Genomic DNA, 13,184 nt, shown 5'->3' with positions numbered 1-13,184 from the left:
AATTGTGGTTGCCAAGGGGGAGGGGGATGGGGGAGGGATGGATTGGGAGTTTGGGATTAGCAGATGCAAATTATTATATATAGGATGGATAAACAACAAGGTCCCACTGTATAGCACAGGGAACTATATTCAGTATCCTGTGATACTGAATAATGGAAAAGAATATGAAAAAGAATATATAAATGTATAACTGAATCACTCTGCTGAACAGCAGAAATCAACACAACATTGTAAATCAACTGTACTTCAATAAAATAAAGTTTTTAAAAAATAAACATTTTAGGGACTTCCCTGGTGGTACAGTGGTTAAGAATCCGCCTGCCAATGCAGGGGACACGGATTCGATCCCTGGTCCAGGAAGATCCCATATGCAGAGGAGCAACTAAGCCCGTGCGCCACAACTACTGAGCCCGCGTGCCACAACCACTGAAGCCTGCACGCCTAGAGCCCGTGCTCCGCAACAGGAGAAGCCACCACAATGAGAAGCCTGCGCACCGCAACGAAGAGTATCCCCCTCTCGCCGCAACTAGAGAAAGCCCACACGTGGCGATGAAGACCCAAAGCAGCCAAAAATAAATTTTAAAAATTTAAAACGTAAATAAAAAATTAAAAGTTAAAAAATAAACATTTTATTTTATTTTTTTAAAGGAATAACTGTTTTTTTAAAAAATATTTATTTATTTATTTATTTTTGGCTGTGTTGTGTCTTCGTTTCTGTGCGAGGGCTTTCTCTAGCTGCGGTGAGCGGAGGCCACTCTTCATCGCGGTGCGCGGGCCTCTCACTGTTGCGGCCTCTCTTGTTCCGGAGCACAGGCTCCAGACGCGCAGGCTCAGTAGTTGTGGCTCTCGGGCCTAGTTGCTCCACAGCATGTGGGATCTTCCCAGACCAGGGCTCGAACCCGTGTCCCCTGCATTGGCAGGCAGATTCTCAACCACTGCGCCACCAGGGAAGCCCTAAAAAATAAACATTTTAAATTTGAATTAAAAGAAGGACATATTTGAAATTATTTTTCATCACTACTTGCCTCGAAGAGCAGGGCACAGTGTGCTTGAAGCCGAATACGCTCACCGTTGGCCAACGTCAGCAGCTTGTTGTCGTCCATCACAGAATTCATGTTCTCCACCCACAGAGCGTCCACATCACCATCAAATAACATATACCTGCAGCAACCAGAGAAAAGTGAGCCATGTAAGGCTTCCAATTATGGAACTTGGTGTAACCTCCCTGTTCACGATGAACGTCTTTTCCCAGGGTTTTCTTTTTTTCTTTAAAAAAAAATTTTTTTTTGATGTGGACCATTTTTAAAGTCGTTATTGAATTTGTTACAATATTGCTTCTGTCTTATGTTTTGGTTTTTCGGCCACGAGGCATGTGGGATCTTAGCTCCCCGACCAGGGATCGAACCTGCACCCCCTGCACTGGAAGGCGAAGTCTTAACCACTGGACCACCAGGGAAACCCCCAGTGTTTTCTAACCAGGATCTGAGATAGAGCACCCTACTTGCTGCTTATAATAGTTTCTATATATATAAACTATTTGACTTGGTCACCAACAGTTAAGAATCAGGAAACCTGACCCAACAATCTGGATTCCCTGCTTCCCTGGCAAACAGGAAGGTCTGACAGTACAGACCTGCATTCCCGCATGGGAACAATGCGCTGCTGCTGGTAGTAGCTGCCCATGAAGACAAAGTGTCCCAGTCCACCTCGTTCTTTTCTTAAATCTGAGCATCAGCTGCTATTTACCACTGGTTTGGACACCTAGTCCTCTTATGGTCAAGTTAAAAGGATTTCATATACCCATGTGTACTGGATTGAATGGTGGCCCCCATAATATAGGTCTATCCAGAACCTGTGAGTGTGACATTATTTGGAAAAAAGGTCTTTGCAGATATAATTAAGGTAAGGATCTTGAGATGAGATCATCCTGGATTATCCAACAACAAGTATCCTTACATGGGGGGAAGCCACATGAAGACGGAGGCAGAGATTGGAGGGATGTGGCCATAAGCCAAGCAATGCCTGGGGTCACTAAAGCTGTCAAAGACAAGGGAGGACCTTCCTCTAGAATCTTCAGAGGCAATGCTGCCCCATCTTTATTTCAGACTTCTGGCCTCCAGAAATGATGAAGAATAAATTTCTGGGTTTTTTTTTTTAGCCACCCAGTTAACGGTAATTTGTTACAGAGGCCCTGCAGAAGCTAATACACCACGTAACCTGGCCCATTTCACTCTGTGATGCTACCTGCTGGGCCCCTAGGAGCATCTGCATTTGCAAAGCCCTGGTTTACACACCATCCTTCCTGGCAGGAGAGCTACTTTGGCTTCAGGGCCTCTGGTGTTCAAGCGATGTGACCCTTCAGTTCTGTGGCTATAATGGGTTACATCACAGTAAAGCCCATCTCCAAAGGAGACTGTGTTAGACAGGGGATTCTACTGTGTTGGAATGCTGATTTGATATTGCTTCCATTTAATTCACTGATATGAGTAGTTAGATTTTTCCAGCATTCACCTTTTGGTTTATTTTCTTCCAGTATTTTTTTTAACTTTTTTTATCTTAAATAATTTCAAACTTACAGAGTTGCAAGAGTAGACTAGTGCAAAGAACTGCCATATGCCCTTCAACCAGATTCTCCAGTTGTTAATTTTGCTCTTTTGCTCTCTGTTTTCCTGAATCATTTGAAAATAAGTTGCGGACATGACGCCCTGTATTCCTAAATGCTTAAGCATGTGTTTCCTAAGAACAAGCACCTTCTCTTATATAACCACAGTACAATGATCAAAATCAGGAAATTTAGCATCGATAGAATACTATTAGCTAATATACAATCCATATTCAAATTTCACCAACTGTCCCAAAAGAAAGTCTCCATTTTACAGCATCGTAGGAAGACTAGATTCAGGCTACAATCAATAGATGCTAAAACCGTCGGGTGAAGGTTTGATGAGGAATAGGGTATTTACATAGTCTTAGGGTATCTCCCCACACCCTGCATATCAATTACCGAAGGAAAAATGGCAGATACCACCCTAACCTGATGATCAAAGTTAAAATCACCAATAAGAGGGCAAACCAGTATCACGTGCTTCCGATGAGACGCTGAGAAGGGCACCATGTCACTTCTGAGAGATTCCTGCAAGGACATGTAGCCTGCATCCAATTACGAGGAAGCAACAGACAAACCCAAACTGAGGGCATTCTGTGCAGCAGCTGGCCTAGAATCTTTCAGAACATCAGGGCCATGAAAGATAAAGAAAACCTAAGGAACTGCTTGAAATTAGAAGACATCAAGGAGATAGGACAACCGAGCACAGTGTGAAATCCTGGACTGACCCAGAATCAAGGGAGGACTGCTAAAAAGAGGCTGTTGCAAAAGTCATCAGTTGAGACGTTAGACTCGTTATTTAAGGGGTTTTTAATTAATGGGGTTGGACTAGAATATACAATCAGGATCATCCCTGGGTTTACTTGACAGGTATCACGGGAACAACTAACACTGGAGAAGGCTTTTTACCGGATGTTCCAACAGAGCATTTCCCCTCCCGGCCTCACTAGACCCTCACCGGGGTGGGCAGTGACTGGAGCAGGGCAGGCAGCCTCAACCACGCCTGCAGGTGAGAAAGTGCAGCTCTGAAGGGTGTTCCAGCACCTTCCACGATGCTTTGTTGCTTTTCCTTGACTTACCTTGCCATATAGGCAGCCTGGTGTGGTGCCTCTGTTTGAGGGCTTGGACTCTGATGTCCCAAGTTCAAATCCCTGGCCTTGGGGCAAGCTCTTTCCTCCCCTTCCCTGGATCTCAGCTTCCTCCATGGTAAGCTGGGATCCACCGTAGTCAAGAAGCATGATTTAGACAACACATAAACAGCACTGAGGTGGTACCTGGCCCTTCGTGAGCAGAGCCTCCTGAGTCTGTTTGCTTCCAAGCATGAAACTACAATACTATATACATCATTTGTTTCTTTGTAAGCTTTGGTTAATTCACTGTGAGCCCACCCAGGCTCTCCCCTCCCTACAAGGATACTCACTTTCGCTCCTTCTTATCTGTCGGTTTGTTGATCTCCCTGAAGATGTTGGACAGCACCCCATCCGTCCAGTCTCGGGTGGTGGGGTCCAGGATGCCGTAGAGCTCTATGACACTCATAGCCTTGGGGTTCAGGACATACAGCTTTGTCACCAGCCCAAGCCTACATCGAAGGAGAGGCTTCAGCCGTGGCTCGGGCAGACTAAACGCATTAGGAGTACAATCTAGGTCACCCATGTGGGGATGATATCCCCTGTGTTTTCGATCCAATCCAAAATTTAAAATGCAAACCATCCAAACTCTGCACTGGGCTTCCCACTCTCTGTTAACGACTTATACTAAACGCAAGGGAACCACCTTTCACCAGGAACGTGGCCCCAACACAAGTGAGGTCTGAACTGATGACACGGCTTTGATTTCTGAGGGCAACAGACGCTAGCCTTCGTGTATATTTCACATTTGTGTATTTACATATTCATGCATATGGCACATTCATGTAAATATTTCACAACTAGTGTATAGGAGATTACAGTCACCAGGATAATGTAAAACCTTTGAACTCCTGATGTTCAATCCCTCATATTTACAGAACGACATCTGCTCTGCGTTGCTGGCTTTACAAATCATGTGGACAGGGTGTTTCCCACTATAATGCCTGTAGATTCCTGCAGTGCCGTGGGATTAATTCATCTATAGAAAACTAAAGTTCACACAAAACATAGTTTATAATTAACAAAATAAATAAATAAAAATACTAGTGGCATACCTATACTCACATTTGTATGTGATAGTTCTATAAATTATCTAACAATGAATTAATTAAAGAATGAAATACAGGATGGCTGTGGAATAACCCTCTTAAAATCAAACCATCGTCCACTGATTTCCTCATGAGAAACATAAGAAGGAAGAAGGAGTGACAGTCACTTACTCAGTTAGAATTTTTTTTTTTTTTTTTTTTTGCGGTACGCGGGCCTCTCACTCTTGTGGCCTCTCCCGTTGCTGAGCACAGGCTCCGGACACACAGGCTCAGCGGCCATGGCTCACGGGCCCAGCCGCTCCGCGGCACGTGGGATCTTCCCGGACCGGGGCACCAACCCGTGTCCCCTGCATCGGCAGGCAGACTCTCAACCACTGCGCCACCAGGGAAGCCCACTCAGTTGGATTTTATAGCCTATCTAGAACTGGTAAAGTCAAAAAGATTGTAAGCCTTGATTTAGATTTTTGCGGGAACATCAGCATGCATTGAAATCTTTCTGGAATGCAGCTATTGCTTAGGAGAAATGTGAGAAGTCAGAAAACCCATAGTCAGTATAAGGGCATCGATTCACCACAGGTCTTTGTGCTATTCTGTATTAGGAGTGTGAAATCACTTTTTCCTTCGAGCAGTACAGCTCTTGCAGGGCTGGTGATGATAAGGCATTTGGGGAGGGGACACTCTTTTTGGCCACTCTGATACCATAACAGTGTCGCCTAACGGTGGGGGGTCCTGACTGACTTTCAAGGAGCAATCTGAACGCCAAGAAAATACGACCTAAGTTAATTTTCAGAACATCCTTATAAGATAGTTTTTGAAATACTCATTTCACAAATAAACCTATTGACAGTCTGATGCACAAAAGGCTAACTGTTTTGCCTTCTAAAACATATCAACTAAATCAGCAATAAAACAAGTTAAGATGCTCTGGGTTTGGGACTTCCCTGGCGGTCCAGTGGTTAGGACTCCGCACTCCTGCTGCAGGCAGCACAGGTTAAATCCCTGGTCAGGGAGCTAAGATCCCGCAAGCCACATGGCGCGGCCAAAGTTAAAAAAAAAAAGATGCTCTGGGTTTAAAGGGGGGTGTCTGGGACAAATGTAACCTCCCAGGAAATCAGAAAGCAAAGTGGGACTAGGTAATACGGCCACCGACCTCACCATGAAACCACCGTGGCAACAAAGCCCTCCCCGAGGATGCCATACTCACTTGGTCTGGGCCTGACACAGGGCATTCATGACCACGGACTTGCCCCCTCCCGTGGGCCCCACCACCATTGTCGTGTGTCGGGTCATCATGGTCTCGAACAGCTGAACCACCTTATCCACCTGTGGGACAAGCATTGGCAGCTGGGTTAAAACATAACTTTTTGTTAAAAACAGCTTTATTGAGCTAGAATTTGCACACCGTACAACTCACGCATTTAAAGTGTTTCAACAATTCAGTGGTTTTCAGTATGTTTGAAAGGTTGTGAAACCATTACTACGTTCAATTTTAGAACATTTTCATCACCTCCCCCGCAAAAAAAAACCTCTGCGCTCATTCGTCATGTCTCCCAAGCCCGTTGCCCCCAGCCCCCGGCACCCACTAATCTACTGTCTGTCTCTATGGATTTGCCCGTTCTTGACAAAAAAATGGAATGATATAAATGGAATCGTGCAGTATGTAGTTTTGGGTGTCTGGCTTCTTTCACTCAGCATCATGTTTTTAAGGTTCACCCATCAGTGTAGCCTGTGTCAGTACTTCCTTCCTTTTTATGGCCAAATAATATTCCATTGTATGGACGGACCACATTTTGTCTATCTCTTCATCCGTCGATGATATTTGCATTATATCCACTTGTTGGCACTTATGAATAATGCTGCTACGAACATTTGTGGACAAGTTTTCATGTGGCTAAATACGTTCTCATTTCTCTTGGGTTTATACCTAGGAGTAAAATTGCTGTTCGTCATGCAGTAACTCTATGTTTCACTTCTTGAGGAACCACCAGACTGTTTTCCAAAGTGGCTACACCATTCTACATTCCCACGAAAAACACATCTTGTTAAACAACCACCTCTAGAGGAAACCACCAGGGCCAGGAAAGGTGCACAGAGATCTCTCATCTGTGGTCAGTACCCACTGCTCCGGCCTGAGGCCTCTGGGTAGCTTGATGCCCCAAGGTGGCCCGTCCAGAGGCAGCCACCCCAAACCCGCAGCTTTGGGCATTTACGCCCTGAGCAGAACACTTTGGCAATAATGTATGGCTTACAGACAACATATACAATCTCACAGGCTTCAGATGATCAAAATTTTACTTGTAATATCTAATTTAAAATTCTTTCAAGTATGACTCTGGGGGAAAAAAAGGTGGGGTGGGGAGAGAAGATTAGATGGTTGGGCCCCAAAACAAAATACTTAATTTATCTGATCACATTATGCCAAAAACATTTTTGGAAGGTGATATATCCATACAGTGGAATACTACTCAGCCTCAAAAAGGAAGGGAATTCTGACACATGCTACAACATGGATGAACCTTGAGGACACTATGCTGAGTGAAATCAGCCAGACACAAAAGGACAAACACTGTATGAGTCCACTCATATGAGGTCCCCAGAGGAGCCAAATGCCTAGAGACAGAAGTAGAATAGAGGTTACCAGGGGCTGAGGGAGGAGGAGGGGGAGTTATTATTTAATGGGGACAGAGCTTCAGTTTTGCACGATGCAAAACTCTTTCACAACAACATGAATATATTTAACATTACTAAACTGTACTAAAAATGGATAAAATGGTAAATCTTATGTGTACTTTACCACAATAAAAAAAGAAAATGGGGGTGGGGAATGGTTAAGATGGTAAATGTTATGTGTATTTTACCACAATTATTTTTAAATGAAAAAAAAAAAAAAAAAGGAAAGAACCCAGAAAAAGTCAGTGAACTCTCATCCTCAGCACCATTTTACCTGGACAGGTAAGACAACGTAGCCATTTTCCTGGAGCACCTGTTCTACAGCATCATTGAAATCGGGGTAGCGAACCCGCGGGCAGTCTAGTCCAGGAAACAGATCGGAAATCAAACCAAGGAAGAGAGGGACGTCTTCATACACGAACTTGGGCAGATTCATGTCTCGAAGGGCCCTCATAAGCACCACATCCTGGATGGAACGAAACACAGATGTCTTCAGATATGTTTCTGAAAGCCCCCGGGGCTAGTCTAGAAATCCTCTTATGAAGTAGACAATGAAATTTTATATGAAATATAAAAATATAAAACATAAAGCATTCCAAAGAGAAACACACAAGTCTATTGCCCACAGAGTGGCATTGATCAGACTCTGTTTTGGAGTAAGTCCCGTGTGAAAGAAACATGACCGCCCCTCTGGCTTTTATTGCAAAGAGGAAATAACTCATGTTCGTGCTTTCTAGAGAATTTTGTTCATCACCCCTCCAGCCCACCATCCTGCAGTTGTAGATTGATTATTATCATTGAAGTATCACAAACATTGGCACCATGAAGACACTGAACTGGACCTTACGGTAATAAGCCAAATTAGAAGAGAATGAAGAAGAGACCAAATGAAGGCCAGACGAGTAAATGAAGTGACAGCTAAGAATAAAACTTCCTCTTGATACCTGTGCTCCCCGTCACCTCCATCCCAGCATTTATTCAATACACATGAACCAGATTAAAAAACCAGAGAACTTAGAGCACGTGGCCCCTACCTCCCTAAGTTCAGAAGAACCTCTCTTCAGCTCACCAGCCATCACCAACACTGATTTAAGGGCTCTGAGTCCAAAATCATAATGATGTTGCTTGGAGAGCTGCTCCCGGGCCAGCTTATACAGAACGGTCATCTTTTTGGCCAGAGTCTTTTGTGATAAAAGACAATGAAAAATAAATGAAGAAAATGCCCTGAAAACACCAGAACATCATGACACAAAGAAAACTGACATAAAGATGTTCAGATGAAGCTGTTCTACAAACCAGCAAATCTTGCCTCCAACAAATACCAGGATGGGTCCTCCGTTTTTAACAGTGACAAATTACGACCTAATTTAAAAGAACACCAGCCTTACCAGCCAGAGTTGGATGACAGTCCTTGAAAGCCAAGGAAAATCTTAACCACCTTAAAGAACAGAATTCATACAACTTTTTAAATCATAGAGACGACACTCCAGAAATTTGCTTCCTTTGACCTAAACATGTTATTAAAGTTTTCTTGTAACTGTTTTTGAGGACAAGTCATCCACCTGGTCTACATCAAGGATTCAACACTTGCTGGTCCCTATGGATGGCATGGAGATTTTGCTCATTGAAACTAAGAACCAGAGATCTCTCCACTCTGGCTCAAAATCCATAGACAATAGGATTGGCAATAAGACCCTTTACCAAAAAACTGCAGAGAAGCAACCTAACAATCCTTTATCTTAAAAGTATTCGCTATTTTGCACTTTTTCCAGAACCTTCCGGGGAAATGTATGTGCATAATCTTTTTATACATATTTTAAGAGATGATAAAGGAGTTATCTCTCTATATATATATTTTAAAGCCACATATTCTCAAGGGCACGAGGCTTAGTGAAAAAAGTCCACCTGAAAGGGTTACATGCTGTATGATTCCGAGTATAGAACATTCTAGAAGTGATGCAATTGTAGTGATAGAGAATGGTTGGCAGTTGTGAGTTAGAGTTGGGGGCAGGATGTGACCTTTAAGGGCTGACAGGAGGGAGTTTCTCTGTGGCGATGGGACAGTTCCATGTCCGGACTGTGGCTCCAGCTACAGTAACTCCCCTACATACAAACCTTCAAGTTGCGAACTTTCAAAGATGCGAATGTGCGTTTGCATGTCCGATCACGTTAGTTCATGTGTCTGGCGTACATTGTCACGTGCGTGCATCCTCTACAAGTGGTTGTGCTTTCTGGTGTACTTTACAGTACCATATAGAGTACAGTAGTACGGTATCTTTATTTCCTGCCTGTTCACTCGATGCCAGCCCCTGGATGCCAGCCGTTGTACTGTACTGCTGTGCTTTTCAAGGTCCCGTACTGTAGGATTCAAAATGTCTTATTTTTTGTGTTTGCTTGTTTTTTATGTATTATTTGTGTGAAAAGTATTATAAACCTATTACAGTACAGTACTATAGAGCCGACTGGGTACCTAGGCTAACTCTGTTGGACTTATGAACAAACTGGACTTATGAACATGCTCTCGGAACAGAACTCGTTCGTATGTAAGGGACTTACTGTATTCTACACATGTGATTATATGTCATAGAACTACACACACACCAGACAGAGAAAGAAGGTGAAACCTTGTGGAATCCAAATAAAGTCCGCACTTGAGTTAACAGCATTGCGCCCACATCAGTTTCCTGGATTTTTTTTTTAATATTTATTTATTTGGCTGCACCGGGTCTTAGTTGCGGCATGCAGGATCTTATTTTTTAGTTGCTGCATGTGGGATCCAATTGCCTGACCGGGTTCAAACCCAGGCCCCCTGCGTTGGGAGCGCGGAGTCTTAACCACTGGACCGCCAGGGAAGTCCCAGTTGCCCGGTTTTGATGTTATCCCTGCGGGAAGCTGGGTGAGCGGTACCGGGAACTCTCTGGGCTACTGCTGCCATCTCTTGTGAGTCAAATGATTCCAAAATAAAAGTTATAATTTTAAAAAGAGAGAAAGGGAGGACTTCCCTGGCGGTCCAGTGGTTAAGACTCCACACTTCCACTGCAGGGGGCACAGGTTCAATCCCTGGTCAGGGAACTAAGATCCCGCATGCCGTGCAATGTGGCCAAATAAATTAATTTAATTTAATTTAAAAAAAATGATGCACTCCCAGCTTTAAAAAAGAGAGACAGACAGAGAGAGAGAGAAAAGGGAGAGAGACAAAGCTAAATAATTTGAAAAGCCACACGGAATGAAAGCGTCCCAGGGCCCCCGTCTGCGAGCAGACCCAGGCGGGTGCAGGGGCGCCTGGCGCTACGGGACCTCACCTTGGCCCAGAGGAAGCCCTCGGAGAACAGCATGATCTCGCAGATCTGCTGCAGGTCAGGCACGATCACCACCACGGGCCGGAACAGGGCCTTCACCGACTCGGGCAGCTCCGTGCGGCCCGCGTAGCCGGGGTTCATGGTGATGAAGATGCCCGTTCTCGAGTCCAGGGAGATCTCCTGCCCTTCAAACTAGGGGGCGAGAGGAAAGGAAGGAAGCGTCATGCTGCTGGCCAGCCTACCACGGGCAAGGAGGCCTGGGGAGCCGCATGGCTCTTCCTTTCACGGGTACAACACAGGCACCACCATCTGTCTCTTGCCCTTTCCCGGTGATAAATGCAGAGTCCTCGTGCTTACGGCCTCAGTGTTCTGGGGTGCCAGCCTCAGCCGACCCCCAAACTCTGATGTGAATCAAGGGTCTGTCCACTTGAGAAGTAGCTGATGTTGGGGAAGTGTGCAGCCGGGGGTTGATTCGAGGCACTGTGTGACCTCCAACAGGTCACTTACCCTCTCTGAGTCTCTGTTTCCTTCTCTGCAAGGTTGTGGCAGTTAAACGAGACAACAGATGCAAGAGCACCCAGCCCACTGCTTCGCACAAAGTGGATTTTCATCCATGTTAGCTGTCACTTCTCTCCCCATTCTCACCTTCGTGCTGGTCTGGCTGCCTGGGTGTCACCTGGACCCTTCCGACAGAATCCCACCTCAGCATCCTTCAAGAAACCAGCCTTTGTCCTCCAGGGGCCCCATGGACCAACAAAATGCAGAAATCTCTATATTTTCAGTCTCTTTAGCCTTTAGTTGAATTTCCACGGTCTTAACTTTCCTCTCTACTAAGATTGTACTATTTTATTTCTTTTCATGGTCCACCAGAGAGACAGACGACAGATGTTTTGTTTTTAGGAGGCACAGGCTGCCTCAGTGACAAGAGGGCAGCCCAGCCTGAGAGCTAATGCTCCCCAGAGATGCAGGCTGCTGTCTTGTCTCTCACGTCTGCACTGAGACTACACTCACCCACGCCTCAGTATCTCATGTGAGTCCCAGATCAACCTCTGGAGACAAGACACAGGCCTGCTCTTAAACACACAGGCTTCTAGGGACTTCCCTGGCGGTCCAGTGGTTAAGACTCCACACTTCCACTGCAGGGGGCGTGGGTTCTGTCCCCGGTCAGGGAACTAAGATCCCGCATCCTGCATGCCACACGGCACGGCCAAAAACACAAAACAAAACAAAACAGCTTCTAGAAACCCAAATGCATTGCAGGCTCAATGTGTCTCCCATGGGAGTAGTAAGCTCAGCCCTAAAATGTTTCAGAAGAACTAATTAATAGAAATCCACCCAGACAGTACCCAGTTTACATAATCTCTTGGCCATGAGCCCTGAGGTCCAGGGAGAAAGCAGGCGGGGTGCAGGGCCGCAGAGGTGCCCACAATGGAACCCTCACCAACCCATGCTGAATCTGGGTCCTGAATCTCCCAATGAGGCTCTGTGGGGCCTTGGAGGATGTACAGGAGTTTTCAGGTGAAGGAGAAAAAAGGACAATCCCAAGCAGATAGGGATGCATATGGTGTCCCAGGGCATGGAACGTCTGTGGAGCAAGCGGCATAAAGTGACAAGTGTTCAGGGCACGCAGGGGCAAGGACAGTGGCCGGGGAGCAGTAAAGCAAGCTGGGGATCACAGTGTAGGGAAACGGTGCGGCCGCTCGGGCCCCCGTTGTCAGGGACCTCACTCTGGGCTACCTGAATCACATAAGATCCTGTTTCTCCAAATTCTCAACCAGTTTAATCTGATGTAACTTCATACAGACATCCCAAACTTGAGTCTACAAATGTATTGTTGGACGGGGAGAGATTAGTACATTCTCAAAAAACTTTTAAGTTTGCCCTTTCACTTTGATAACAACCTTAATAATCTTCCTCATTACGATGCCGTAATTTTACCAGGTACGAAGGCAAATTTTCTTGTTCACTGTGATCATTTCTACTGAAGATAATTTGATTGAATGGAACGTTGATTTTTTGTTTAAGTCATTTTTTTCTCAAATTTGGGAAGAATATTTTTTGACCTTGAAAGGGGGTCTTACACATCACTTGTTTGAGAATCCTGCCCTACCCGTCTATAACTATTAATCACATGTCTGGAATTATTTTGAAGTTCTTAGACTATTACAGTCCTTAATTATCAAAGATGTTGATAATTTGGGGAAACCCCATTATCTCCATTTGAAAGCAGAAGTTGGGCACATTTTCATCGAGGGGGAACCTGGGCTGGAGAGACGACTGTCCACCACCTGATTTTTTTTTTTTTTTGCGGTACGCGGGCCTCTCACTGCTGTGGCCTCTCCCGTTGCAGAGCACAGGCTCCGGACGCGCAGGCTCAGCGACCATGGCTCACGGGCCCAGCCGCTCCGCGGCACGTGGGATCTTCCCGGACCGG

General features: G+C 45.2%; 1 protein-coding gene across 1 annotated transcript in view; it reads right to left on the bottom strand.

The window, feature by feature from the left end:
* DNAH10 (dynein axonemal heavy chain 10) overlaps nucleotides 1-13,184 on the bottom strand; it is a 116,215-nt gene that overhangs the window by 20,479 nt on the left and 82,552 nt on the right. Inside the window, exons 35-40 of the mRNA XM_028480570.2 lie at nucleotides 10,754-10,942; nucleotides 8,486-8,632; nucleotides 7,726-7,917; nucleotides 5,986-6,104; nucleotides 4,026-4,184; nucleotides 1,026-1,161 (exon numbers count right to left, since the gene is read on the bottom strand). Of these exons, the coding sequence (XP_028336371.1) occupies nucleotides 1,026-1,161; nucleotides 4,026-4,184; nucleotides 5,986-6,104; nucleotides 7,726-7,917; nucleotides 8,486-8,632; nucleotides 10,754-10,942 (942 nt within the window). The remainder of the gene's footprint in view (nucleotides 1-1,025; nucleotides 1,162-4,025; nucleotides 4,185-5,985; nucleotides 6,105-7,725; nucleotides 7,918-8,485; nucleotides 8,633-10,753; nucleotides 10,943-13,184) is intronic.

Source organism: Physeter macrocephalus, chromosome 19, assembly GCF_002837175.3.
Source record: "Physeter macrocephalus isolate SW-GA chromosome 19, ASM283717v5, whole genome shotgun sequence".
Lineage (NCBI taxonomy): Eukaryota > Metazoa > Chordata > Mammalia > Artiodactyla > Physeteridae > Physeter > Physeter macrocephalus.
The sequence above is the reverse complement of the archived record's forward strand: the minus strand, read 5'-3'. Positions and strand labels throughout refer to the sequence as shown.